This window comes from Megalobrama amblycephala, linkage group LG12, assembly GCF_018812025.1.
Source record: "Megalobrama amblycephala isolate DHTTF-2021 linkage group LG12, ASM1881202v1, whole genome shotgun sequence".
In the NCBI taxonomy this organism is placed as follows: Eukaryota; Metazoa; Chordata; class Actinopteri; order Cypriniformes; family Xenocyprididae; genus Megalobrama; species Megalobrama amblycephala.
In genome coordinates, this window is record NC_063055.1 from 16127663 (window position 1) to 16155237 (window position 27575).

Consider the following 27575-nt stretch of genomic DNA (forward strand, 5'->3'; position numbering starts at 1 on the left):
ACATAAAACCAGATACTATTAAGTGCTCAAACGGCTTGCCATAGGCACCTGTTCTCCGACTCTGTCGCCTCGTGTTATGTAAAAGCATCGCATCATCCACTGCCATAATCTCGCCGACTGCATCAATCCTGTGGCGATTTGTGATTTTAGGTTGACGAAGAACCAGACACATCATCTTATGTCATAACGGACACTTGCTCTATTTTCCTTTCATATTACTGTTCGACTTATATAAGTAACATATAAGCTAGTTTTATAGATATGCTTGAGTATCAGACCAATTGCACTCGTGGCGGAATTGGTTCAATCCCGGAGAATTTATTGCACTGTCCAAAATAATTTTACTTGAATTCATTCAAAAAGACACTGTATGTTAAGTATAAACTTACCTATCCAGCAAATATGATCCCAAAATATACAGCCTGCACCCCGCACTTCTCCCTGCGATATAATCCTCACGTTTAATTCTACAAAAATAAATATGACTTAATAGATTGGAGCGGGCAAACCAAACTCAGCGCGTGCCCTGTGTTCGCTCGGACTGCTTGCCAATAACCAGCCACAAATATTTATCTGTCGTGACTCCGCATGTCGTGTGACAGATAGCGCGAACGTGCTCGCTGCCGTTGACCGCTGGTTCAATCCATTCGCCGCACCGAGGGGTATTCCGAAAACATGACACTGCACATTTACACTACACTGGGATTAAACCACACCAAAACAATATGACATAGTTGGCCTTACGATACATGTTTATCTCGTTTAGACTGTATCAATACAAAGCATTTCAGTCAAACACGCAAGTTAGAATAGTTGCTACGCAGCTTATCTACAAACATAAACGTAGCATCCTTCAGAATTCTTAATTTTTTTTATTATTCTGCTCTGTTAACTTAATATTCATGACGTTTCCTTAAATTACTGTGTTTTAAGTGGTTAATTATTTAATTTTATTTAAAAGATCACATCAGATCTGGCTTATATCAGAACTCTTGTATCCCTCATGGCTTCCAGGAGATGACTTCAATGGCAGTGGAGGCAGCTCTCTGGATGATGGAGTTAGGGTGTGCCAGTCTAGTCTTCAGCAGAGGCACATGCTCCAGCAGCTGTGCCCGGGCCCTAGGAACCTCGGCCAGGACTGTAAGAGCACGGAGGGCATTGGCACACACTGCTACATTCTCACTCACCACCAGCCGCAGCAGAGGTGCGATGGCACCTGCATTCAGCGCCTCGGACTTACCTAGAAATAGGCAGACGGTGAGATCTTGCATAGAATAATATACAAGGGTTTTCAAACTGGGGTCTGGGACCCCCAGGGGGCCACAAGGGAGTGCTAAGGGGTCAGCAGGAAAGTTCAGAGAAAAAATAGTGTAAAATATATATTTAAAAAATATATATAACAAATTAAAAAAGTTAACTAATAAAATTATCGAAATCTACAGATTTTGATATTACCACTGCTTCTTTCTAAAAAATGATATTATAATTATTAGAAATTATTATTATTTTATTCAACAGTCAACATTTTGTTTCTTCTCAGGTCTAAATGTACTTTGATGGAGAGCAGAAAAAGCTATCAATGTAATAGAAACTAAATATTCTTCAGATAATATTTGACATTTGTAATTTTTTTGTTTTTACTGCTTGCCGTGGCAATATGAGTAACCCTGCAGAACATTTTAAAGATCGTTCACGCTTTATCTATGGAATTGGAAAAATTGAGACTTCTGTTCAAGGAAGAGTTGACGGATTTTTTTCGATTTTCTTTCTAGATACATTTTTTCCATTGTTTACCGAATGCATTTTTGCTGTAGGTTGTTTTTAAATCTCATTTGAAAGCCACTCCCTCTATTAGAAGTACCTGTAGCCTATTGTAAATGTTCTTTTAAAATACTGTTTGCCTGAGAAACATTTGATGTCTAATGAAGGCCTTTAAGTTGGCCGCAATGTCATTGTTTCAAAGAAAAAAAGCCAAGTTTATGTTAGTAGAGTGAGTGTTTCAATTTTTCTAGAGTTTGAAATTTTGATTTTTTCTGACATGTGGACCATCATATTTGGGGGTCCAGGACATCAAAAAGTCTGAAAACCCCTGATGTAAACACCATCTAGAGGTTTTAAAGGGATGGTTCACCCAAAAATTAAAATTCGGTTATCATTTACTCACCCTCATGTTGCTTCAAACAGGTATGACTTTACTCTTCTCAAGAACAGACAAGAAAATACTTTGAAGATTCCTGGTAACCAAAATGTTTTGGTGACCATTGACTTCCATTATATGGACAATAAAAAAAGAGGGAAAAAAAGAGACATTTCTCAAAATATCTACATTTACATTCCACAGAATAAAGAACAATGTCATACAGGTTTGGAGCAACATGACGGTGAATAAATTATGACACAATTTTAATTTTTGGGTGAACTATCCCTTCAATGTTTTAACACGGCATTATACCAGATGTTGAAGTGTTTCTAACTTTGCCGTTCGCTGATTGGCTAAAAAATTACAAACATGCACAAAGTTGATTTTGTGCTGACCCTTAGTGATAACAGCTGTGTTCATAATGGTCCCTGCAGCATTAGCGACAACCCCTTGGTCATCATCTGACAGCAGCTTGACCAACATGGGCAGAAGATCCTCCTCACACACCTTCATCTTCCCATCTGCAGGCACACTAAGAACAGGAGAGAAATTGAATTTTTTTTTTACCTGGTCTCTGTTCACTAATCACACTAGTGAACTAAACCCAAACTAGATTGCTGGATGCCATGTTGCCTACCTGATTCCCACTAAGGCAGATGTGGCAGCCTGGCGGATGGCGGGGGAGGGGTGAGACAGCTGATCTCTCAGGACCAGAATCGCATCACTCTCCAGTGCAGGCAAGGCGTTCACACTCACACAGCAGCTCAATGTGGAGAGAATTAAAGCACGGATGTTCTCTTCTTCATCTGAGACCTTCATCACCAATCTAGGCACCAACCCCATACACACCATAAATACTGCTCCTGTAGAGAATATAACAGAGGACCCTTCAAATGAAAAGCTTCTGAAATACATTTACTGTGAAACAGAAGAATAAGAAACAATAGTTACCTGAGGGAAATTCAGCTATCCTATTGAGTGCCTGGTGCACATTTTTACGACAGGCATTCTCAGGGTCCTCTAACAGGTTTGCAAGGGGACCCACAATGTCAAATTTCAAAAAGGCATCTCTGTGTGAACACATATATCAATATACTGAATGTTTTTGGAAACAAAAGGTCAAAATTGCCAAAATTACAGTTGTAATATCACAAAAATATAACATCCATTCTTGTGATATTAAATATTCAATATTCAAATGTTGGACACTCTAAAACATTTTATCAGAATAGGTTTTTTTTTTTTTTTTTACTGGAAATAATACTTTCTTGATATTTTTTGAAAGCATCAAGAGTGTGTTAAAAACTAAAAACTAGTATGCAGCAAAAGTGCGTTTATGAATTTACACTTCCACTCAGATGTTGGTCAGATGTTTTTGAAAAACGTCTCTTCTACTCACCAACACTGCATTTATTTGATCAAAATACAGTAATTGCATAAATATTGTGACATGTTATTACAATTTAAAATAACTGTTTCCTATTTTAATTTTTTTAATTTTAATTTTAAATTGTAATGTATTCCTGTGATAGCAAAACCATTAAACCATTTAACACAATTTAGTTTAATTTAAATTTACAGTCAATTTATCAATTTGATGTGGCCTTGCTGAATAAAAGTATTAAAAGTATCTCTTTAAAAAAAAAATAAATAAAATAATAATAATAATAAAAAACTTTGTGATCCCAAACTTTTGAATGGTACTTAATTACATTTTCTCTAGCTATATAATTGTTATGCTGTTGCATTTTTTTCTTTTTGTAAAATGTATGTATTTATAAATATTATAATAAATATAATAATATAAATATACTTAAATAAATATTATAATATTTGTCATTGAATCCTGTTAAGGTTTCACTTACTCTCTAACAATTTGGCATAGAAAATATATTTACATAACTTGTCTTTTAGAAAAACACATACGCTACAATACAGGGCCAAGCACATTCATGCCAAAAGCTTACACAAACTAAAACACGAGAAAAGTGTAGGCCCACGGATTCTTGTATGACTCACCTTCCCAAGCTGTGTGAAGCAAGCACATAAAGCACTTCAGTAGTTTTGACCCTGATTAAGTTATCCTCATCTTGCAGCAGAACCTTGAGTCTTTCCATACACCCTATGATGAGGTACAGAAATGTTATGGTTGCTATACACAGGGGCATAAAACAATTTGAAAGCGTGTGGGATCATCAAAAATTAGATTAATACACACATTTTTAATTATAATGATTGCTTCAATATTAGGGATAAATTTCGTTTCTTAGAATGGACAAAAAAGCTATTAAAGATGTGTTTACCATTGAGAATGGCTTCATATGCCCGTTCGTGGTCATGGACGAGGTCGCAGAGGGCAGCGAGCGCCCTCTGCCGGGTAAACAGCTCGACGTCTTGCAGCTCCATGATCAGCTTTGGAAGCGCCCAGTTACCGAAAGCGACCGGCGCTTGTGTCGGGTCAATATGCGGCGGGGGCTGTTCGGATGTTTGCGGACTTGCCATCTTCTTCGACAGGGTGATTCAAATGTGATTTCGTTAAATGTGTTTAGATATCTAAAAGTTATTTATTTTAATGTCCGACTCTCAAGTTTCATTATACATTCACAATGTAAAACAAGTATTCCTAATTTATTTGCCTGTTCAAAATCAGAATTTGAAGGCCAGCAAATTCTAAAAAATATATTACCTTATTCGCTAGTTATAACGTCCTCTGCTTTTTTTATTCTTCCGTGGATAGTTAGGTTCCTATGGTAACTACGGAATTAACGCATAGCTCTTCTCAGGCAGTAACGTAAACTCCGTAATTCCTTCAACAACAAGAGAGATACTGTATATAATACAGAAATGTATCAATGAAAATATTCGGTGTTCAAGACCTTTTATGGGATAGTGTACTTTTTGGCTTTACTGCATATTCTAAAAAGTGCTTTTATTTAATTATTTTTCTAATATGTTTACAAACTTTATGGTTTTGTTGACTGAAGAAAGGCTGTACATAGACAGTAACAGAAACTCTTTGAATAAGAAAACTATAAAAACTTTTGTGAGCTCTACAATGTAGGCTATTTATTTTTAAACTTTTATTTGTTTATGTAGATTTTTTACCCTCTTTTTTCTAGTTCTTTTTTTATTTTATTTTTATATGCATAATTGTTCATATGTTCAATATTTGCATTATGTTCAGTATTTGCATTTGAGTATATGTGCATGTTTATTCAGCAAAAAAAAGCAAGAGAGATAATACGTTGTCAGGTATTTTAATATGTTCCTTAAACCCATACAAAGCAGGGAAATTGACCAAATAAACAAGTTGCTCAAAGTTACTGCCCTAAAAATATTAAAATGCACATTGATTCATATTTCTTCTCTTCCCTCAATTTTCATTGGTGGATGGTGAATGGTGATCGTGCATCTAGTTTCTACAGCCATATAATTTCATGTGGAGGTTGATCAGTTGTCTGAGGAAGCCTTGGTTGGGGTAGATGCCTCTTTCATCTTTTACCTTCTTGATTGCCTCCACCAGCGTCATGTTTTGTTTCAGCATGAGATATGCCAAAACTATAGTTGCTGATCGACTTATTCCAATTTGACAGTGAACCAGGATTTTGCCTTTGATTAGAAGATATTTGAGTTTAGTGACTCTCAACTTTTCAGGAAGGTAAACTGGTTTAGGTTTTGGACACACACAACCACTTACCTCCCTCATTAAGTGCTCTATGTATAAACTCAGCCCCATTGTTAAAGTGGGCACTCATGTCAAACGAGGGTGAATCTTGTGCGTCTATGCCCATGTATGTGATGCCCATGCCATCATAAATCTTGCCACCATGTCTGGAGCTGTGGGTGCAGTTCAGGACATGGGTGAAGCCACACCTTCTCACCTCTGCACAATTCTCAGCTATATCTCTAAAGAAGAGAATCACACAACATTATTATTATAAAATGTTATACAATATCAGCAGTTATAAAATGTCAGCAGAACTCTTGTTTTGCAGGTAGGCCTATTTCAGTGGGTTTTTGTTAATGGAACTAGCAGTAAAACTGTTTATATAATATCTTATCTTATAAAAATATCTAATTTTTAAGCATTGGATACTCCAAAATGTTCTTTGGGCATGAAAGACAATTTTCTCACTAGAAATTAAACGCTGTGTTTATGTTAAACGTTGCACAACTATATTCTAATTTTTATATCAGCCCATTTACAATATGGACTCCCTCTTGTGTTCAACAGCATGTACTATTAGGAAAAGCAGCACTCAACGTGCAGATAACTGCATAACTTGACTAAAAAATCTTTAAAAATACAGTAGATACTACAGAAGTACGTTTAAAACAGTTTTAAAAAGCTATAAATATAAGTTAATTGGAGAAATGGGGAAAACTGCAGACTGCTTACATGTTGCCGATGTAAAGATTAGGCCAGACTTCATCTGCATTACAGTTGATAGCTCTTCCTGTTGATAGAAGACGTTCAATCTCCCTTAAAGCTAAAACGGGAGAGGTGAAATCAATCTTCGCTTTAGCTGAACTTGAGCTATCTTCTGAATATTTCGACCTGAAAGACATTTGAAGATGTAAATAGGCATTTAGTGTCCACTTCTTTTGGTAGGCTATTGGCCTCACGAAATTGTTCTGCTTGATCTAAGTATAGGCTACACGACGACACAATATCAGGTCCGTAGGCTATACTCCTGTTAAAGTTATTCAAACTGTCAGTTCATAGTCTGCATGAATGAAAAGTCGTATTATGGATTCCAGTGCAGGGGGTTATTTTAGGACTAGGGAGTTGGATATCTTTCAAATTGTGCCTGCGCATTCACACCAGAACATTTACGTTACTCATGCAATACTGTAAATGTTCGATGATTTACCGACAGATTTCAATTGCTTTAATCAACAGTACAGTTATAACCGGCATTATCATTTTGTTGATATTACAATATGTACCTGTACACAACACTTTTTAAGGCAATGCAGAAAAATATAACTGTAAATTCAATTTTGACAACAGAAACATTGGCATCAAATAATAAATTAGGATTGGTTGTGAACACATCACATAAGTTGGTTATTAAAATGGGCCACTGCAAGAAATATAAAGATTATACTTTTCCCATTAAGAAATATAAAGTAAAAATTGAAATATTTTTACTGACTTACATTATTAAAATGTTCACCTTTCAAAATGTCGTTATTGTAATATTTGAATGTATACCACTGGCCAGTGATGTATAGGCTACTGAATTGCTATTTTTCTAATTACGGGTTATTTGCATACTGAATTGTGATTGGTCTTTCAGTCCTGTATAGAATCAGCATGTTGTGACAACTGTCAATAATATTGTAAATAGTGTACCGCAATATAGTGTAGTTATTTACACAAAACCAAAACAGAAAATGTACACTTAGGCTGTCTTCAGAATTGACCTCGGGATAGTTCTTTCATAAAATGCAAATCTAATTGTTTTAAGCACATTAGGAACAATAAATAATTATCAGTAAAACATACATTATTTTAATTAATTCGTTATGCTAAATTATGGCAATAAGAAAGTACATATTTGTTTCCTTTTTATTGGGGTTGATTAACTATGAATAAATATTTTGTTCAAATGAGCTACTACTACAGTGAAGCTATTTACCGGTATAATTATAAATAAATTCATACATTGTTTACTGTAAAGTTATGTCATGAGCCGATGACACAATACTTTGAATGTCTTGATGTTTAATATGAGAGACCCTACAGTCAGTTGACCTTTATTCAGTCCTACAACATTATGGAGAAACAGCCCCCGCTTGTGTTCAAAAACATGCATTACATTGGGGACTTCAGCAGGCAGGTTTTTGGTCCTTATTTGGGAAATGAGTTTTCAAATATAATCGTTATACAAATATACTTTTTTTTTCCTTTAAAGATTAATCTAATAACAATTTCAGGAATATATAATAGATCATTTACAGAGGAGAACAGAAAACACATACAATAAAGATAAACATGGAATCTGAGACTTCATGCAGAGCTCAGTTGATTTGCAGTTTTTTTTTTTTTGTATTTGAGATACTTCTCTGCTGTGGTATGAAAAAGCACCTGCTGATATTATGGCACTGTTTTTCCTGGTTACAAAACAGACATAAAGTCCTTGTGGTAGGAGGAAGACCTGTTGGACGGTCCGTGACGTCAGTGACTTTGGTGCAAAGTATTAAATGTAGTGAATTTAAAGGGAGCTTTTATTCCATGGAGAAGTGCTGATGGTCTGTCCATAGTCCGCATCCCCACTCCAGTCTTTCAGATAGAAACGGTATGTTATTCCTTAATGTCTTTTTAAAAAAGGCCCATTGTTTGACTGTAAACAGGCCTGGAGATCAGCCACGTCAATGGCTGCTGCCACCTGAACACTGACGCAGATGCATCCATTGAATCAGCTACAAATCAATAGTCTCACAAAGAAAAAGAAACAAACAATACCCAAAAGTCCTCCGAACTGCAGGATGTAAACAAAAATATTAACACAATGGCCTGTATTACAGTTTTTCTCAATCGCTTTGGCTCAATTCTCAAACAAGACTTTTTTTTTTTTTCTCTCAAAACAATAAGTTCAGGTCTCTAAACAATTTGTTTCTTGTTCACATCAGATTTGGATTTCTTATTGATTTAAGCAATTTGCATGTATTTTGTCACATATGTTCAAAAGACTTAATACAATTGTCTAGAATTTGCACGATATCTAAATACACATGGCTTGTTGATCAAAACTTATGAGTTGATTCTCAGTGAAACTGTCAAACTCTTCACAACTAAACATTCTTTCATCGTGTGAGCCATCGCATGTAAAATGATCCATTCAGTTATCAAAATCTGTTAGACTTGCATGTATATTCCATAAATACCTATGGCATGGAATATTTGTAATGTCTGCTAAACTGGCAAATGGGCTGCTATTGTAATCTCAATAATCAAGTTTGGAAGCATACAATAGGCTATATGGTGTTGGCCCAGCACAATCATTGCCACTGTTAAACTTGCAGGAACGTCTAAATCCCTAAACAGCAACAGCAGTTTATTTTTGTAGAAATGTGTTACATTTATAAACTGACTAAACACAGTTGCTTGTCGTAGAAGAGCAATGGGAAGATATGTAAGAATGTGTGGTGTTAGGGAAAGACATACTGTATAGAATATGTAAAAAAAGAACAAGCAACTGTGAATTTTCAGATTACATGCAAGACATGTCTTCAACAATAAATGTGCTGTGTAAATCAAAATGTTTGGTCCCACTTTATATTAGGTGTCTTTAACTACTTTGTACTAACATTTTCTGTAAATGAATTATTTGATACAATGCACTTAAAAGTTTTACATTGTACTTATTTATAAAAAAATAAAAAAATTAAAAAAATTCAACCTTACCCATATCCACCTAAATAGCAGCACAAGTGTTTTGCAATACAATAAGTACACTGTAACAGGCACACCTACTATAAAGTGTTACCAAATGCCAATTTTCTTTTTGTGTACTACAGTATTGACTTTTCCTAGTAAATCTTTACCTACAGCTGAAATCTGTATCTAAAAAGCTCAATGTGAGACGCAGGAGCATTCATCTAGACAAAACTGACATTCTTGTACAGTGAAGAAAACAGTCAGTGTCAACAAAAAAGTAGAAAACACACACAATTTGTATATAACATATATTTCCATAGTGAAAAAACATGTAAACCTTTTGACCAGTGTGGCTCACACGATGACAAAAACACTTGTTATTTATTTTGATGGCATTGGCTGATTTACTGAAGCAATAACTGGGTTTTGAAGCATGAATTAAATGTTTTGGGTGAGTAACTACATTTTGTAGACATGCAATAGAGTTCCAATGTTCCAGTAAACAGTTGTGACAATTGAACTTACAGTTTAGAAAATGTTAAGGCTGTTTCGAAAAATGTGCCAAAGCGATTGAGAAAAACTGTTAAAGGTGAACTGAGATGGAGGTGCATTGAAGAGATGCATTGAGATACAGGTCTATTAAACATTTTAGAAACCCCATGAAATGGTTTGATGAATGCATTGCATTTTTTTTTTAATATTAAAACAAGTTCAAAGGGCATCTCTTTTTATAAAATAGCCTAGTTTACATCACAGCCTAGGAAAATCATGATTTGCTACTCGATATTGCTTGTTAGAGGCAGGTGGTACTGAAGGTTTGTCAACTTTCAGCAGTACATTAGCATGTAGATGGTGTCAAAGCTAACTGACATTGGTGTAAAATCCACAAAATGGTTATTTAGATTTCGAAGAGTCTTTAAACTCCAGATGCAGGCCTGGAAAAATAGTAGCGGGGAGCTATGGATCCGATGGCAGTGAGAGCTGGTCTAAAGTCCGTCCAGGTTGCGGGTTTATAACACTCAGTTTGGACAAGACAGACCAATAATTGAGTACGAAAAGTAGCGCGTGTAAGATTTACAGTTGCTCTGCAAAATTTTGCCAGTGACATCAAATCATTTCAAGAGGAATACGCACAATCGGGAGTTTTGCGCAAAGGCGGAACATTTCCCCCTCAACATTTTTCACACGAATTTGCCATGTTGACTTCTGTATGAGCGGTGTTTCATGCATCGCTACACTTTTAACAGTGGAGAATGGACCTTTTTTGCTGAACAACATACATTTCCATGAAGGTGACAATGAAACAAATGAAGAAACTAGTACAAAAGAAAAAGAAGTGGGTGAAATTAAATGGATTAAGAGCGAGTTACCAAAAACTGACCTTCCTTTATTTATTAATCAAGATACAATAAAATCATGAATGTATTGGTATAATAGCAGTGTTAAACAATATAACAATATATAAGTGCAAAATGAGCAATGGAGGCTTTTTTTATTTTGAAAAGTTGTGCTACCAAAAAACCCTGGAAATATTAAAATGTGGTTGAATTAGCTGTTTTATTTTTTCAGTCTGAATAGACTCAAGAAAAAAAAAAAAAATAATTCTTAAGACGTGTTATGCAATGAGACTTAATTATGTTTTGAGACTTGTTTAATTATGTTTGATCTGACATGAGCAGATGTCAAACTGCTAGATGGCAGAAGGCTGGTTCGAGTATGGCACTGCAATGATTAGGACATATTGCGCCTGTATTTCCACTAATACATTACCATCATTAGCATACATGACCCAAAAACATTTTTGCAATTTAATGCAACTAACTGGGAAACTGAAAATCCTATTCTCTGATCATGAGAAAAGATCGTTAAAAAGAATAAGCAACAAAAGAACATCCAGAACCATCATCATTCCACCCTGTTATTAAAAAGCCTTTTTCTCAAGGCGGTCTAAGATGGCCTGGATCTTCTGAACGGCCTCTTTGCGAGCCTGTCGAACGACATCCTGCCCATTGGTCTCCACCGAGTCCAATTCCAGCAGCTCTTTTGTCAAAAGTTCCTCCAGACACCGGTAGCTCTTTTCCGTCTTTTTCCCCACAAACTCATCCACGTCCTCTTGGAGGAGCTGAACTCTGGCCAGAACCAGTTGAACTCGAGCCAGGCCGGGATTATCACTTAATGGGGCTGGGGTGGACGACCCTGGGCGGGAAGACGTTGGAGGTTGTTCATTCTGGGCTGGTTTGATCTCAGGTCCTCCACCTCCAGATGGACCCTTGGTGTAGATTTGAGGCGGAGCGCTGAACTGGGCAGGTTTGGGTGGTGGTGGAGTTGGGTTTGGAGTGCTGGCACGTGGTTTGGAGCCTGGAGGCTGGTTTCGAGGGTGCATATGAGGCTGACTGTGATATGGTGGATCCTAAGAGAAAGATATTCATTTAGATACAATTAAACCCTCAATATTACACAATATACCAATTCCAAAACCACAAAGTGGGTTTTGCATGTGTTAAGTCCGATAATCAATTTCCTCACTAAATAGTCCACATGGTGGCAACACTGGCCTGGTCCATTGTTTTAAAGTCAAAAAAGGGATGGAACAACAACAGTAGACTCCTGAGTTGATGAGCATTTGTGTGAGAGGGTTGAGAGAAAACAGCAAATTTAGTTTAAATGAGTACCCAAGAGAAAAAAAAAACAAAACAGTATACTGAAGCACAATTTATTCACATGTACTTTAGTATATCTAAATGAATTTGTGGCACGCTATAAATTGGTATACTTAAAGTCTGCTAAATTTAAACAACTAATTTTGTACTAAATGCATTTTAGTTGTCCTAAAGCAGTGCTTAAGTTATATTAAAGTTGTATTAAATATAACTTGTTTGTGCTAAAGTGGAACTATTTCAAGTATACTTAAGTACACTTTAAATATACACTTGTATTTAAGTTTTGAAATGCAGAATTCACTCAGCATAAACTTCAAATGTATTTTGGTAACATTGAGAATTGCAATTCAATTATACAGTAAAAGTGTTGAACATACATTAATATTATACTGACTTTTAGTGATTTTAAAACACATTGCAATGGCATTTCAAATAAACCTGAAGTGTGCCAATGGCATCATTATAGTGTGCTTCAAATAAGCTACAATAAAGTAATCTTTATAAATGATGGCACAGCTTAAGAATTTGCCTTTTAGAGAAACCCTTAGTATACCAGTAACTTGTTTAACCAGTGAACATCAATGAGACAATGGGAACAGATATATATGTATATTGAACGTAGGAACCAGAACGGGCTGGAATCGAACCCGGGTCGCTGTTACACAAGAGCTCTCGCTTTACCAGTTGCGCCACCACATAGATATGGGCTGCTCAAAACTAGGGTTACTTTGTGTTCTCTTTATACTGTTACAAGTACAGCTACTGTATAAGCAAACAGATTTTTCCATTAATGACAACACAAATGATAAATTATATGGATTAAAAGACTGCGAGAAAAGTCACTGAGAAAAGTCTCAATATAGGCGGTGGTGCATAGTAAGTAGTGCGTGAAAATAAACGCGAGACGACGTATAGAACACGAAAGTAAAACCAGCAGCATTAAATATCAAGAATGTTTTGCTTCCCTTTCACTTTATATGATCTGTCATTAACGCAGCATGATGCAATTGCATAAACCGGCATAACATTAGTTTTATTCAGTTCATTGGTGGAAAAATTTGAAATTGCAGAACCGCTTGTGTTTCAGTGCGTGCGGATGCAATAAACCATCTCTAACATTTCTCTGCCCATCGTCTCTGCGTGCTTCAACTCTCAATGTACTGCACAACTGCTCCTGACGTAAAATGCAATGAAATGATTTGGCGGTCTTGCATTACGCTGCAGATTTAAATGTGATGCATAAATTGAAATTATTTACTTTTTATGCAGTTACCATTTCTGAATTTATTTCACATTTTAACTTTTTGTGTAATTTTTGAGGACTAATTAATGGGAAAAGTGTATTACATGTACATTGGAGTATTAAAACTTCTAATCAGGTATGTTTCAAACTGACTGTATGACTGTTTTCTTTATTTGTCATAATTACAAATATTTACTTTTGTAAGTTTTGTAAGTAAATATTTGTAAAAAAATACCCGATATTCAAAGTGTGGGCAAATTATTAAAAAGGTAAAGGTCATAATTATAAAACTGACTTCATGATTTTTTTTTTGCAACTGAAAACACATTTCCTGTAAACTTTTATCTAGGCCAGTACTATTTTTATACTTAACAAGTAGAACTCAAATACAATTCATTAAATTGTACATTTAATCATAACAGGTAAACAGAGGATTCAACAAAAATAAATGACTGAAGTAGTACTTAAATATTTAACAAATTATATGATTTTATTTGAAAAATGCTCATTGTTACATTTGAGCTGTAGGCAAAAAATTCTGCCCTTACAGCACATTTTAGCATGAAAACAAACTAGATGTTTTACTTTATACCTCACGTTTTCTTTGGTTTGCAAAAAAAAAAAAAAAAAAAAATCATCTAAAAATAATGTCATCATTCTCAGATTTGAAATACATGCTGAGACTTTTTAGCTACAATGAGCTTCTGGAATCTAAAGGTTTCCTTCTGAGAAATGTGCCAAATCTGCAACACAGATTCCCAATAGTGTGCACTCAATTGTGTTCAGTTGTTTAGCAAAAGTACAGCAAAACCGATTGTTGGTGAGTGTGATGGCATTAGCTTTATGGTGTGTTTGAAACATAGATCAATCTTAGCTGTCTATATGTGTCAACTTCTGGTTCAACTAATGGTAGGACGTTGGGGCAGGCCAGTGGGGGTCAAGGTTTAGCTTCAGCAGTTACTGTGTTTTCAAGTCATGTCAGAAAGAATGTATTTATGAGATAAACTGCACATGATCATCAGCACAACTAATAATTGTGAGTTTTTGTAACTTTGGATTTTCTTAAAAGGTGCTCTAAGCGATGTCACGTGTTTTTAGGCCAAAACATTTTTTTGTCACATACAGCAAACATCTCCTCACTATCCGCTAGCTGCCTGTCCCCTGAACACACTGTAAAAAAAAAAAAACGCGGTCTCTGTAGTCGCCACAAGCTCCGAAAACGGCAATAAAAACAAACTGGTGCAGCCTGGACCACAAATCATAATAAACATGCTCCAGCCAATAACCAACAAGAATGATTTTAAAGGTGCCCTAGATTATGTTTTTAAAAGATGTAATATAAGTCTAAGGTGTCCCCTGAATGTGTCTGTGAAGTTTCAGCTCAAAATACCCCATAGATTTTTTATTATTAATTTTTTTAACTGCCTATTTTGGGGCATAATTAGAAATAAGCCGATTTTATGCTGCGGCCCCTTTAAATCCCGTGCTCTCCGCCCACAGAGCTCGCGCTTGCCTTGAACAGTGCCTTAAAGTTTACACAGCTAATATAACCCTCAAAATGGATCTTTACAAAGTGTTCGTCATGCATGCGGCATGCATGCGTCGGATTATGTGAGTATTGTATACTGTTATATTGTTTACTTCTGATTTTGAATGAGTTTGATAGTGCTCCGTGGCTAACGGGTAATGCTACTCTGTTGGAGAGATTTATAAAGAATGAAGTTGTGTTTATGCATTATACAGACTGCAAGTGTTTAAAAATGAAAATAGCGACGGCTCTCTTGTCTCCGTGAATACAGTAATAACCGATGGTAACTTTAACCACATTTAACAGTACATTAGCAACATGCTAACAAAACATTTAGAAAGACAGTTTACAAATATCACTAAAAATATCATGTTATCGTGGATCATGTCAGTTATTATTGCTCCATCTGCCATTTTTCGCTATTGTTCTTGCTTGCTTACCTAGTCTGATGATTTGGTTGTGCACATCCAGACGTTAATACTGGCTGCCCTTGTCTAATGCCTTTTATAATGTTGGAAACGTGGGCTGGCATATGCAAATATTGGGGGCGTACACCCCGACTGTTACGTAACAGTCGGTGTTATGTTGAGATTCGCCTGTTCTTCAGAGGTCTTTTAAACAAATGAGATTTATATAAGAAGGAGGAAACAATGGAGTTTGAGACTCACTGTATGTCATTTCCATGCACTGAACTCTTGTTATTTAACTATGCCAAGATAAATTAAATTTTTCATTCGAGGGCACCTTTAAATGCGCGTTCATGACTGTTTCAGGAAGCACGGAGATGAGGAGGAGGAGGAGGGAGGGTCTAGCTAGCCTCTGTTTTGTTTGACAACACTTCGAACGTCAACAGGAAGTTACTCCACCCAGGATCGCTTAGAGAACCTTTAAGAGTTTCCGAGTTAGGTGCTTGATGTTGAGAAAACATGTCAGAGGCAATGGATGCAGAGTCTGCCCTAGTAAAAAAAAGCCTACCAAAATGTATTTAAAATAGGCCTACATTTATTTCATACTAACCTACTAATACTAATATACTAATATATTTTCTGACATATTGCTTGAGACTTAGTGACAAATATTCTAATTATACTTGATTTGGAGTTCTTCTTTATTGCAAAATGCATATTAATTAATATTAAGCCTAAAATGTGTTTAATATCACTATTAGTAAGGATAGTATGATCATTGAATGCAAGATATTTAAAGTGTACCTAAAGTATACTTGCAATAGTTCCACTTTAGCACAAACAAATATACTTAAGTACATCTTTAGTTGGACCTCATCACAAAAATATTTGTTCCAATTTAGCAGACTTTAAGTATACCAATTTAGTAAACTAAAAGTACAGTTGCAGGGTGTTTATATTAAGTACATAAATATGTAAATGCATTTGTAGTATACTTAGCATAAAATAAATGTATTTCAAATACATTTTAGTATTTTTATTTTTCATTAGGGTAGAAAGACATTCAACTTCTGGAGAGAAGTTGAGAATGAAACCTAGTGCAAATGTGTCATATGCCTGCGTTTGCACATTATCAAATATATATTTTGAAAGGCAGTGTTTGCATCAAACCTGAAGTATACTTTGGGTTTTTGGTCAGGAAGTACAACTGTAAGTCTTTTTGAACAACTGAAAGTCTAAGATTAAGATTCCCTTGATTTGTACACCTTCATTTCTTGCAGAAAAAAGGAAATTACTATTAAAATGAGACTATACAACAAATACAGTATACAACCCATGTGATGTACAGTAACATGTTCTGATCGTGGGAGATTTGAGCTGTCTTATGTAATCAGCTTTGGGAGGGATGGAGGGGTTACATGAGGTGAATCCAACAGTCTCTTAACTGTTAAATAAGCCTTCCCACATGTTTGCCTAAGTGCCAGTCAGTACGTTTACATGCACTTTAGAAGTTCGATATCTGGCAGACTAAATCAATAATTTGTCTTTATAAAATGTCATGTAAATGTTTTTGTCCAACTAAAATTTAAATAATAAATTTAGATGTGATTTTGGCCTCGGTTTTGACAGAGGTGACGCGCAGTGTGTATTATTAATCATTCAAAAATCAAATACACACTATCTTGAACACCAGGACATAGAGATGAAGACTGCAGCTCGACAATGTCAAAACTTGCTTTAGCTCAATTATAACCTTGCATGTAATAGAGCTTGATGTCTTTAAATTCAACATGACAAACATTAAGATGCCAACCTGTAATATTGTCATTTCTATGACCTACCATAATCTATAATAGTTCACCAAAAATGATATATAAATATCACTAATAATTATAAATTATTAGTCATTACTAAATTAGTCATTGCTAACCCTCATTTTGTTTTTTCAGGGAAACACAATTTTCATTTTTGGGTGAACTATTTCTAAATGCAGAATAATCCTTTGATTTAAAGTCGTGATGGAACGGAAGTAGCAAGAGATCTTTTGTTCTGCATTGTGACATACAGTACTGTGCAAAAGTCTTAGGCCACCACCAGCTTTGTTGTTTTATAAATGTTTTAATGACCATCCATATTTATTTTTCTCTTTCTTTATTAAGATCACAAACAGAAAATACAGGAAATTTGTAAAAAATAAATAAATAAATCAGAACAAAATGGCTTCTGATTGTTGGTGAGTGTGATGGCATTAGCTTTATGGTGTGTTTAGCTGTTTATATGTGTCAACTTCTGGTTCAACTAATGGTAGGATGTTGGGGCAGGCCAGTGGGGGTCAAGGTTTAGCTTCAGCAGTTACTGTGTTTTCAAGTCATGTCAGAAAGAATCTATTTATGAGATATACTGCACATGATCATCGGCACAACTAATAATTGTGAGTTTTTGTAACTTTGGATTTTCTTAAGAGTTTCCGAGTTAGGTGCTTGACGTTGAGAAAACATGTCAGAGGCAATGGATGCTTCTTTCAGCAAAAAACAGTACTTAGTGTGACCTCCTGGACTTCTTCCAGTTTCTCAAAGAAGAAACTCTGAGAAACTTATCAGATAGTTTTCTTGGCCTTCCAGTCCTTTTCCATTCCATTTAGGTTTAAGAGAGCCAGTTCCTGCTACTGCTCAAGTGAGGGGGGGGGGTTGTTACTAAATACTTACCACTTTAGCCTATAGAAGCCATTTTTTCTGATTTCTTTCTGTTTTTTAATACTGCATACAAATTTCCTGTATTTTCTGGTTATATTCTAATAAAGAGACTGAGAAATAATTATATATGGTCATTATACCATTGCTAAAACAACATTTAATGGTGGCCTAAGACTTTTTGTGAAAAAGAAAAAGATCTGAATGTGACCTTGCAGTAAATCGTATAAAAAACAAAAAAACAAAAAAACAGGTTTAAGCAGACTCCTTTTTTACTGGAAAATCGAGTTATTATCATTATCATAAAAAATGGGGTAAAAAAGTTTTAGGGAAACGTTGCCATATGGCAACTCTGTACCACAATGGAAAATGGTCAAAAAAGTAGTTTTTCTATAAAATTATGATTTTCTTTTCTATTTAAATGCACATTTCTTTTAGAAATTGATAGATTTATACACTTGGAACTCATACAAACCAAAAATAAGTAGATCCCTATCATTCCTTATCATTTCCTATCATTTGGCTAACTCATCCTCACTCACATCACATAGAAGAGCTAACTCTGCACTCTTTCTATTGCCCTTTCCGTAAAATATTGCTGTATTCATTTTCTGAAAAGAAGAAATAATTTTGTTATTTATACATAAATAGAACTACACTACAAAAAACACTTCAAAATAAATAAATAACAGCAATCATATTGTTGATGCTACTATCTTTAAAAAAAAACCAATGGGGAAATACATTACTGCAGTTCCACTGTGGTATAGCGTTGCCATATGGCAACATACCTATTTTTCCATAGTGGTACAATGTTGCCATATGGCAACATTAAGATTTTCTCAATTTACAGAAACTATGTTAGACAAAGTTGATTTGAGAATAAAACTTTCTAATTTACTTATCAAAGATGATGCAAAAAAATGTTTAGAATGTTTAGAAATGAGGTAAATAGAGCAATTTCTGGAGCACTTTAACAAGTGTCTTCCGTGTGAGGGTGACAGTGGGAATGGGTTTTTGTGGGACATTCAAATGTCATGTGAATTAAAAAAAGCACATCATTGGCTACCTAAAGGCCTAGCCTTTTAATTCCCTTAGTGCAATATATTGTATTTTTTTCTGAGTAGAAATTAATTGTTGCCATATCGCATCACAATCATCTTAAAGAAAAAACAAATATTACATTTGCTTTGGCTGGTCAAATTTGGAAACATTATTCAGCGGCAGAAAATTTGCTACTGCAAATTAAAATGGACATTAATACATGTATGTAAAACATCACAAATACCTTGTGTTCATATGGAGGCGGTGCAGGTCCTTGCCAAGGCGGGGGGTGAGGTGGTCGTACATGATTGCCGTAGTGGCCATGGGGTGTCTGGGTATTGGATGGCCACTGCTGTTGGGGCGGTGTAGGCCCATACCCTCCAGAGTGGGACCAGGCCTCATGCTGGGGTCGTGAGAGCATGGGCTGCTGGTTGGGGTAGGGGGCATTCGGAGGGCATCCTTCTCCATAGTGTGGGTAAGATCCTGCTGGGTAGCCAGGAGCCTAAGAAGACCAAAAAGAACTGAGAATGAGAGGTATTTTTTCATGTGGTGCAATCAATACAGAGAGGAATTCAGAGGTCAGTAAGTCTCTTAAAATGCCCCTATTATGCTATTTTAAAAGGTTCTTAATTTTGTTTTGGAGGTCTCCTTTAACAGGTTTACATGCATCAAATGTCAAAAAACACTTTAATTTTCTTATAATATACATTGCACATCACCACATTTTTCATTGATTCTCAAATGACTCGTTCGATGCTTAAGTCTGTCTAAATCCCTCCTTTCCGCGAGCCTGCTTTGCTCTGACTGGCCAGACGGCCCAGTCTGTTGTGATTGGTTTACCGCTTACACCACATACGGAAACAAACGACCATTACCATAACTGATTCAGCTCCGGAGGCTTCCGTAGCTCAGCTATTGTATACACTGTAAAGACAGTAACGATGGTGTTGATTTTACCATATCAATTCAAGCGCGAGTCCGCTGATGAAACACTGGAGTAGTTATTCAACCCAAACCTCTACCGCAAGAATGACTTGAGTAGGACGTTTCTCAGTGATAGTACTCAGTTTGACGTATATTATGAGATGTTGCAACTGTATTGTAAATTTCTCTACATCAGCATTAACAAGTGTGTGTCCATCAACAAACCGATGTGTATATTTCGGATTTATTGTGGTGCACTTGTAGAAACTGTATCATTAACTGTATCAATAATAGTGCGAACATTAGCAAAGCACTAACGTGAATAACTGATGTAACATTAAAGTTTGTAAAACAAATCTTGCTCCATCCTTTATCATTTCTCAGAGTAGTAAGAACGACAGATAATCTGCATTAATGGACACAATTTTAGGTAACAGTGAGCCACAGCTGATTTACAGAAGTATTTCAGTAAGACAGTGATAACCAGAGTTAGACGGTTAGCTGGAGACCTAGCACAATATAAAACACAAAACTATGTATCTTAAACACCCAGTAGAAAATATATACATCCATAATTAATCATACTTACAGGCTGTGATTCTGAGAAGCAAGTTGGTCCAAATAAAGTGGATATTCTCCTATCTTTAATGGCGTTTTGTAAATCCCATTTAGACCTCAAGGAGATTTGAGAAACAATCGTGAAAATGTTATTCTGCTGTTGTATCGCTGTGGTAATTTTATCCACTGACTCTTCAAATCCTCATCTTTGGGAGTGTTTACAAAGAGAATTTGGTTTTGCTGAGCCGAAAACAGCATCATCATGACATGTATAAAGTAGACATTCACGGGCAGCCATTGAAGACCATGATGGGCATTAGGCAAATGTGTTACTTTGTGATGTGTGGCCATCACGGAAATGGGATTCGAATTCCTAACGACTCGTTTAGGCTGTTCAGAGTCAGTTCTTTCTTTTGAGAGACAATAACTTTATTTATTGTGCACTTTCGGCTTTACAACATTGCAGATCATTTACATTCACAGACAGCTACATTACGCATTGCATGAAAGGTAATATTCGTATATAATACATAATAGGGGCACTTTAAAATATTTGATAATATGAGAAGGTTAATTCAGTTTGTAAATTGTGGTGTGACTCAAAAATGTAATGACATTTATGAATGAATAATTCATGATATTTGTTAAAAAATACTTCCTAACTAAAGATTATATTTTGAAAATAATGATCAGAATGTGTTATTTCAGTATTATTTTTATACTATAGTATTTATTAATATTTAGAATTAGCTTTTTTTATTTCAATTTTAGTTTAAGTTTTAGTAGGTAATGTGCTTTTGTCATTTTTATGAATTTTTTAAAAAATATTTCTATTTATCTTTAATTTATTTTTATTTCAGTTTTAGTAATTTAAGTTGGATACCAACTTAAGCCAACATTTCTAATTTTTGTTTACGTTAAGTTTTTCAAGGAATATAATAATAATAAAAATATGCCAAATAATACCAAAAATGCATTTTTAATAGTTTTAGTTAACGATAACATAGCCGGTAGGGGCTAACACGTACTAAGAACTTTGGGGGTTTTTTTTTTTCATTTCTTTATCATGAAAACTCTTATTTGCAATTGACCCAGAAATGTGCTTGGTACAAAACCAAATTTATATTCACATATTATGTTTCTATATAACTGAATTTACCCCTTGGCAGTGAGGTACAGGGTAAGGGGGAGGAGCCGAGCCCCTCACATTTTGTTCAGGGCAGGTCTGGTTGTGATACTGAGGTTGTCTTGAAGGAACCTGGTCACTGCAGTAGAATGGATTGGAAGGATGTAGCATACTCGTGGAGTATTGTGCTGGACTGTACACCCCATTGGGATAGGCTGACATTGCCTGAAAAGGACACAGCAGAGTGAAGTTGGATAAGTCAGCTGTGTATTTAACTGACAGAGTGTGTTGCATAAGAATGAAGTGTTCGCAGTACCTGGTGATTGTACGATGCCTGTCCGTTGACCTCTGTTCCGGGGGGGTACGAGTTGCCATAAGGTCCTGCTGTGTGTGACTGGGGGTACCAATAATTTGAGTAGCCAGGATACTGAGATTCCTAACGTAAAAATGAGTATATGCAGATACAGTTATAGATGTGGTCAGACAAAATATTAGAGTGCCCCTATTATGCTATTTTAAAGGGTTAGTTCAGCCAAAAATGAAAATTGTGTCGTTAATTACTCACCCTCATGTCGTTCCACATCTGTAAGACCTTCATTCATCTTCGGAACACAAATTAAGATATTTTTGATGAAATCAGATGGCTCAGTGAGGCCTCCATTGACAGCAAGATAATTAACACTTTCAATGCCCAGAAAGATACTAAAGACATATTTAAAACAGTTCATGTGACTACAGTGGTTCAACCTTAATGTTATGAAGCAACGACGAGAATTCTTTTGTGCACCAAAAAAAAAAAAAAAAATTATATATATATATATATATATATATATATATATATATATATATATATATATATATATATAAAATAAATAAAAAAAAAATAATAATAATAAAAACTTTATTCAACCATTTCTAGTGATGGGCGATTTCGAAACACTGCTTCATAAGGCTTCGAAGCTTTACAAATCTTTTATTTGACTCAGTGGTTCGAAGCGTGTATCAAACAGCCAAAGTCACGTATTTCGAAACATTTCGAAATTTTAATATCGCCCTCCAGTGGTGAACCCTTGCAATTTTGAAACGTTTCGAATCACTTAACGACATAACTAAGCCTCGTTTACTGAAATTACATGACTTTGGCAGTTACACACTCCAAACCACTGATTCGTAAAGCTTAGAAGCTTCATGAAGCATCATTTCAAAATATTGTTGAATAAAGTCATTATGGGTTTTTTTGCTGCACAAAAAGTATTCTCATCACTTCATAACATTAAGGTTGAACCACTGTAATCACGTTAACTGTTTTAAATATGTCTTTAGTACCTTTCTGAGCATTGCAAGTGTAAATTATCTTGCTGTCAATAGAGGCCTCATCAGATTTTATCAAAAATATCTTAATTTGTGTTCCAAAGATGAACGAAGGTCTTACAGGTGTGGAACGAGTAATTAATGACAGAATTTTCATTTTTGGGTGAACTACCCTTTAAAAGGTGCCTCAATTTGTTTTGGAGATCTCCTACAATAGGTTTACATGCATCTAAGGTCAAAAAACACATTCATTTTCTCATAATATACATTGCACATCACCTTATTTCTCAAAGAGACTGAAAACAGTTCAAAATTCAGTCTCTCTAAAACCTTCCTTTCCAGGAGCCTACTCCGCTCTGATTGGTCAGACGGCCCAGTCTGTTGTGATTGGTCTACCACTTACAGCATGTCAGAAATGAAACGTTATAATTTCTGAATGTCAGCTTAGGAGCTTCCTCAGAACTTATATTATACACACAGTGATATGAACAGTAACGCTGGCATCAGTTCTACCATATCAATTTGATCAGTGTGTCGAATCAGCGGTTCGGAGCGCCAGTCACGTGATTTCAGCCGTTGACAGTTTGACAAGTGATCTGCATCATGATTCGATACACTGATTCATTGTGCTCCGATGCTTCATGAAGCAGTGTTTTGAAATCGGCCATCACTAAATTAGTCGTTATTTTGTTTTTTTTGGCACACCAAAAATATTCTCGCCACTTTATAATATTAATATTGAACCACTGTACACCCATGAACTGATTTAAACATGTTTTTAGTACCTTTTATGGATCTTCAGAGAGGAAATGTCATTGCTCCCTATGGAGGCCTCACTGAGCCATCGGATTTCAACTAAAATATCTTAATTTGTGTTCTGAAGATTAACAAAAGTCTTGTGTAGAATGGCATGAGGGTGAGTAATAAATTAAAGAATTTTCATTTTTGGGTGAACTAAACTAACCCTTTAAAGCAGTGATTCTCAACCGGTGGGCCGCGGCCCACTAGTGGGCCTTGGAGCGCCATCTAGTGGGCCGCGTAAGCAGTGTTAGACTACACCCAAATTATTATTATTTTTTTTTTTTAATTGACAAATCTTGATTTTTTTCTAATTATCTAATTATTCTTATGAATTTATGTGACCAAAAACACATATTATGTGAGTCAAGTCAAGATGCATTATCTAAAAGGTAATTTATTTTTAAATATCGCAACACCAATCACGTTGCAATGTCAAATTGAACATCTGTTCGATCAAATGCCGTAACATTATGTTACTATAAAATGGATCATTTTCTGAAAAGAAATGCAGATTTCCCCTCTTCTGGTCTATGTATCCCTGCCTCTGCTGAATTATTTTTATCCTCGGTGGGGATAAAAAAAAAATCCCCCCTGTGTTATGTTAGGCCTTCTCCACAAACCACCAACAGAGCATATAAAATACCAAAAATAAAAATCTTTTTTTTTTTTTTAAACATCGCCGAGTAAAACACTGCGTTTATATAGAACTGTCTCTTTACGACCACAACAAACGGGACACTTTTCAGACGCGCATTCCGAGTTCGCCTCAGCGCCAGGCGCAAGTCAAACGAGCGCGGAAAAGGTGTTGGGTGACGACTACGAGGGAGCTTCAGTTGAACAACAGTGAACTGCGGTCAGATGAGATGTTGTCAGCCTATGTCGGTATGTCGGTAAAATTAACACGACTGCTCACGACGCGCACTCAAGAATTGCATGCGCAAATGCGCCGGCGCGCGGTGCATAATTACTTTATTATAGCTTATATAAAGCGCAAAAGAAACTACTAGCAATGACCCTCGTTTTTCTGTTGTAAGTTAAGTCATGAAATTACCACACATGCAATTAAAGCTGCCTCAAAACTGTGCATGTTGTTGACATGGTTTTAAAGCTATTGTTATCCAATTCGTTGGACTTAAAACGTCATAAAAATGCACATATGTACACCAAAGAAATCTAAATTTTCTCGGGGGAGCATGCCCCCGTACCCCCCTAGCAAACTAGATTTTCTGAACTCGGTAATTACACCCTGTGTATGGTCCAGCTTGTATTCTATCTAATGAAATCTGAGGTATACGTGTATGTAAGATTTTTTTTTTTTCCTTCAAAACATCCTCCCCTCTGTTTTTTCACAAATCGCACCCTATATATATATATATATATATATATATATATATATATATATATATATATATATATATATATATATATATATATATATATATATATATATATACCCTATATACACAGTCATGTTCATATCACTAATAGTATTTGATAAATTACGTAAATTGGGGTGAATTAACTTCTGTAAATGAATAGAGAGAATGTTACAGGTATTTTAGCATGGATGTTATTATTAATTAATTTGTTAAAAGAGTGTTCCCCTTGTGTGTCTGAACCAGTCATTGGTCCAATCTACCCTGTTACAAGAATAAATGGTTAAAGTTACTGAGTAAACCTGCCAAGTCTTTTTTTTATGCAAGGACAGTTTTCATCTATATAGCTGATTTGACCTAGTCTGCTACAGTGGCATAACAGATTAACAGTGGAGTATACCATTGTACTTTTTGAATTTTCTGTTATTCTTTGTTCATACTATCATATTTCGAAAGGTGGTCCTCGGAATGCTTTTAAACAGTCATTGGTGGGCCATGAGTTGCAAAAGGTTGAGAACCCCTGCTTTAAAGAACACTAAGCAAGCTATTGTTGCTCATAATATATCAATCTTCAGAACAGAATACAAAAACTATACAAAAGCTCTCATAAGATACAAACAGCAAAAGATAATGTGAATTACAGTATGTACAGTGTTTTCTACATTTTTAAATTGTAGTGTAGCCTACTGGTTATTATATAAGGAGGTAGAATCCACAGCTCAGTACTCACTACTCAGTACTCAGGAGTACTTTTAAATAAGCTACACATTTTTACGCTTGGACACTACATTTTTTGGAAAGTAATGGTACTTTTCCTTGAGTATATTTCTTCATTACTCTTTCCACCCCTGAGTAACTATAGCAACACCAGAAAAACAAATGCTACTACACTTAACACATGTGATGTGCAGAATCATTCAGTTAGCACGGTGAGATTTTCTGATGGAAAATACATTTTAAATCATTTTGAATCTATCCTGTAGTCTAAATTCATTAATTCGAAGTGAATGCCGGAATGGTCAACATACATACATATTTGACAAGTCATTTTATTATCTGATGAGGATGAACAGTGAGTGGTAAACTGTTCATGCTCAGGCTCAGGAAGAAGTTATCCAGGGAATAAACAAGAGTTACTGCACACAGTCTTGCTTTATCAACACGGTCTTTTTAAGGTATTTAAACTCAGGTTACTTAAGGTGGGACTACACAAGCTGTGAATGAAATCCATGTGTAATGACGCGTTGCAATAGTTTTACCTTTCACGTTAAATGAGCGTTTCTATAGCAGTCATACTTATTTGCGCTGGTAAACAATACTATCCAGTGTCCATGCAAACCCTAGCATGCACGACAGAAAGCATGTGGTTTTTCCTGATGATTTACTAACAAACCCCGCGGGCCATACTGTTGAGTCAGTGGCGTACAGCTCGTTGCTTTGCCGTGTGAGCGATAGAAATGGTTGGAAATGCTGTAACGGCTTCTATACTATTTCTCCTAGCGACCTCTACCAGTATCAGATGACAAAAGACTCACCATGCCGCTGTTCCAGTTATTGTTCTCCGAGTTGTAGCTGGAAGGCCAGGATGACTTGGGATCAGACTGCATCTGCTGATGCATGATCCACGCAGCCTCACCTCCGCCTCTGTCGCTGCCAACTGAATCGAAAGCCATTCGTGACTAAACCACTAACTCTTTTTGTCTTAAGTTCACTTCTATCAATCACAACTTGATTTAGAATGAAACAGATCTTCACAAAACTGGTCTTTAATTATCTGCCACCACGTTTAAAAAAAAATGCTATAGCTAGAGTGCGTCAACTGGATATATTTCCCATTTTGTTTGGTACATACACTGCTGAGGCACGGCGCTGTCATTCAGTTCAACTCGCCAGCAGACGCGCCTTGACTGACACCTCAACCGGCCAATAGGAGACGAGCACAATGGTGACGCCACACCCATGTGACAAAGGTCTTTCCAAAAATTTAAACGACCATTTCAGTGATTCTTTTACATCACAACGTTATAACATCAACATGTACATGAGAGTTTTATTGTAATAAGTCACGGTTCAGTTGTTTGAACACTTGAAAATATCAATAATTTAGAAGATAAATACAAGTCTTAGTTACATTAAATAATACTTAAATTCATTTACATCTCTTGAGTTAAAATGTTTTAGGTTTCATTCATTCATCTAGTTCATTGAAAAGATTCTACTTTAACGATTCATGAATCGGATATCGCAACTGGTTAGATTTTATAATCATGAGTGAATCTAACTAAAAACACAGAGAAATAACTTTAGCTCAATTTTGCCGTCATTATATATATGTATGTATGTATATATATATATATATATATATATATATATATATATA

The 27575-nt window shown here is 35.6% G+C and overlaps 4 protein-coding genes and 1 long non-coding RNA gene across 14 annotated transcripts in view; 1 reads left to right on the plus strand and 4 right to left on the minus strand.

Moving 5' to 3' along the window:
* The window catches only part of LOC125279466 (dematin-like), a 32783-nt gene extending 32181 nt beyond the window's left edge, over positions 1–602 (minus strand). For all 7 annotated transcript variants that reach the window (XM_048209161.1, XM_048209160.1, XM_048209162.1 and 4 more), the window contains exon 1: positions 390–602. The gene's annotated coding sequence lies outside the window, so the exon portion shown is untranslated. The remainder of the gene's footprint in view (positions 1–389) is intronic.
* Positions 603–731: 129 nt separating this feature from the next.
* rsph14 (radial spoke head 14 homolog) lies at positions 732–4984 on the minus strand. Of its 3 annotated transcripts, none has more exons than XM_048209164.1 (7): positions 4827–4984; positions 4444–4642; positions 4160–4262; positions 3092–3210; positions 2778–3003; positions 2536–2672; positions 732–1240 (listed from the first exon to the last, which is right to left on the minus strand). In XM_048209164.1, the coding sequence occupies exons 2-7, from the start codon at positions 4640–4642 to the stop codon at positions 1002–1004; spliced, it is 1023 nt and encodes a 340-aa protein (XP_048065121.1). In that variant the 5' UTR covers positions 4827–4984; the 3' UTR covers positions 732–1001. The 3 variants fall into 3 exon arrangements, with proteins under 3 accessions (XP_048065121.1, XP_048065120.1, XP_048065122.1); XM_048209163.1 differs by having other exon boundaries at positions 4444–4645; positions 4827–4907; XM_048209165.1 differs by having other exon boundaries at positions 4444–4693; positions 4827–4897.
* A 397-nt stretch (positions 4985–5381) lies between these two features.
* Positions 5382–7424, minus strand: LOC125279469 (dual specificity protein phosphatase 26-like). Of its 2 annotated transcripts, XM_048209168.1 has the most exons (4): positions 7304–7424; positions 6540–6698; positions 5838–6046; positions 5382–5749 (listed from the first exon to the last, which is right to left on the minus strand). In XM_048209168.1, coding segments are annotated over exons 1-4 (567 nt in total). In that variant the 5' UTR covers positions 7306–7424; the 3' UTR covers positions 5382–5552. The 2 variants fall into 2 exon arrangements, with proteins under 2 accessions (XP_048065125.1, XP_048065123.1); XM_048209166.1 differs by lacking the exon at positions 7304–7424 and having other exon boundaries at positions 6540–6709.
* A 3469-nt stretch (positions 7425–10893) lies between these two features.
* bag4 (BCL2 associated athanogene 4) lies at positions 10894–27189 on the minus strand. Its single transcript, XM_048209155.1, has 6 exons — positions 27048–27189; positions 26731–26852; positions 22024–22143; positions 21741–21932; positions 19344–19601; positions 10894–11937 (listed from the first exon to the last, which is right to left on the minus strand). The coding sequence occupies exons 1-6, from the start codon at positions 27154–27156 to the stop codon at positions 11449–11451; spliced, it is 1290 nt and encodes a 429-aa protein (XP_048065112.1). The 5' UTR covers positions 27157–27189; the 3' UTR covers positions 10894–11448.
* LOC125279471 lies at positions 26312–26860 on the plus strand. The gene is made up of 2 exons (XR_007187392.1): positions 26312–26370; positions 26696–26860. It is a non-coding gene; the product is annotated as an uncharacterized LOC125279471 (long non-coding RNA).
* Positions 27190–27575: the final 386 nt, after the last annotated feature.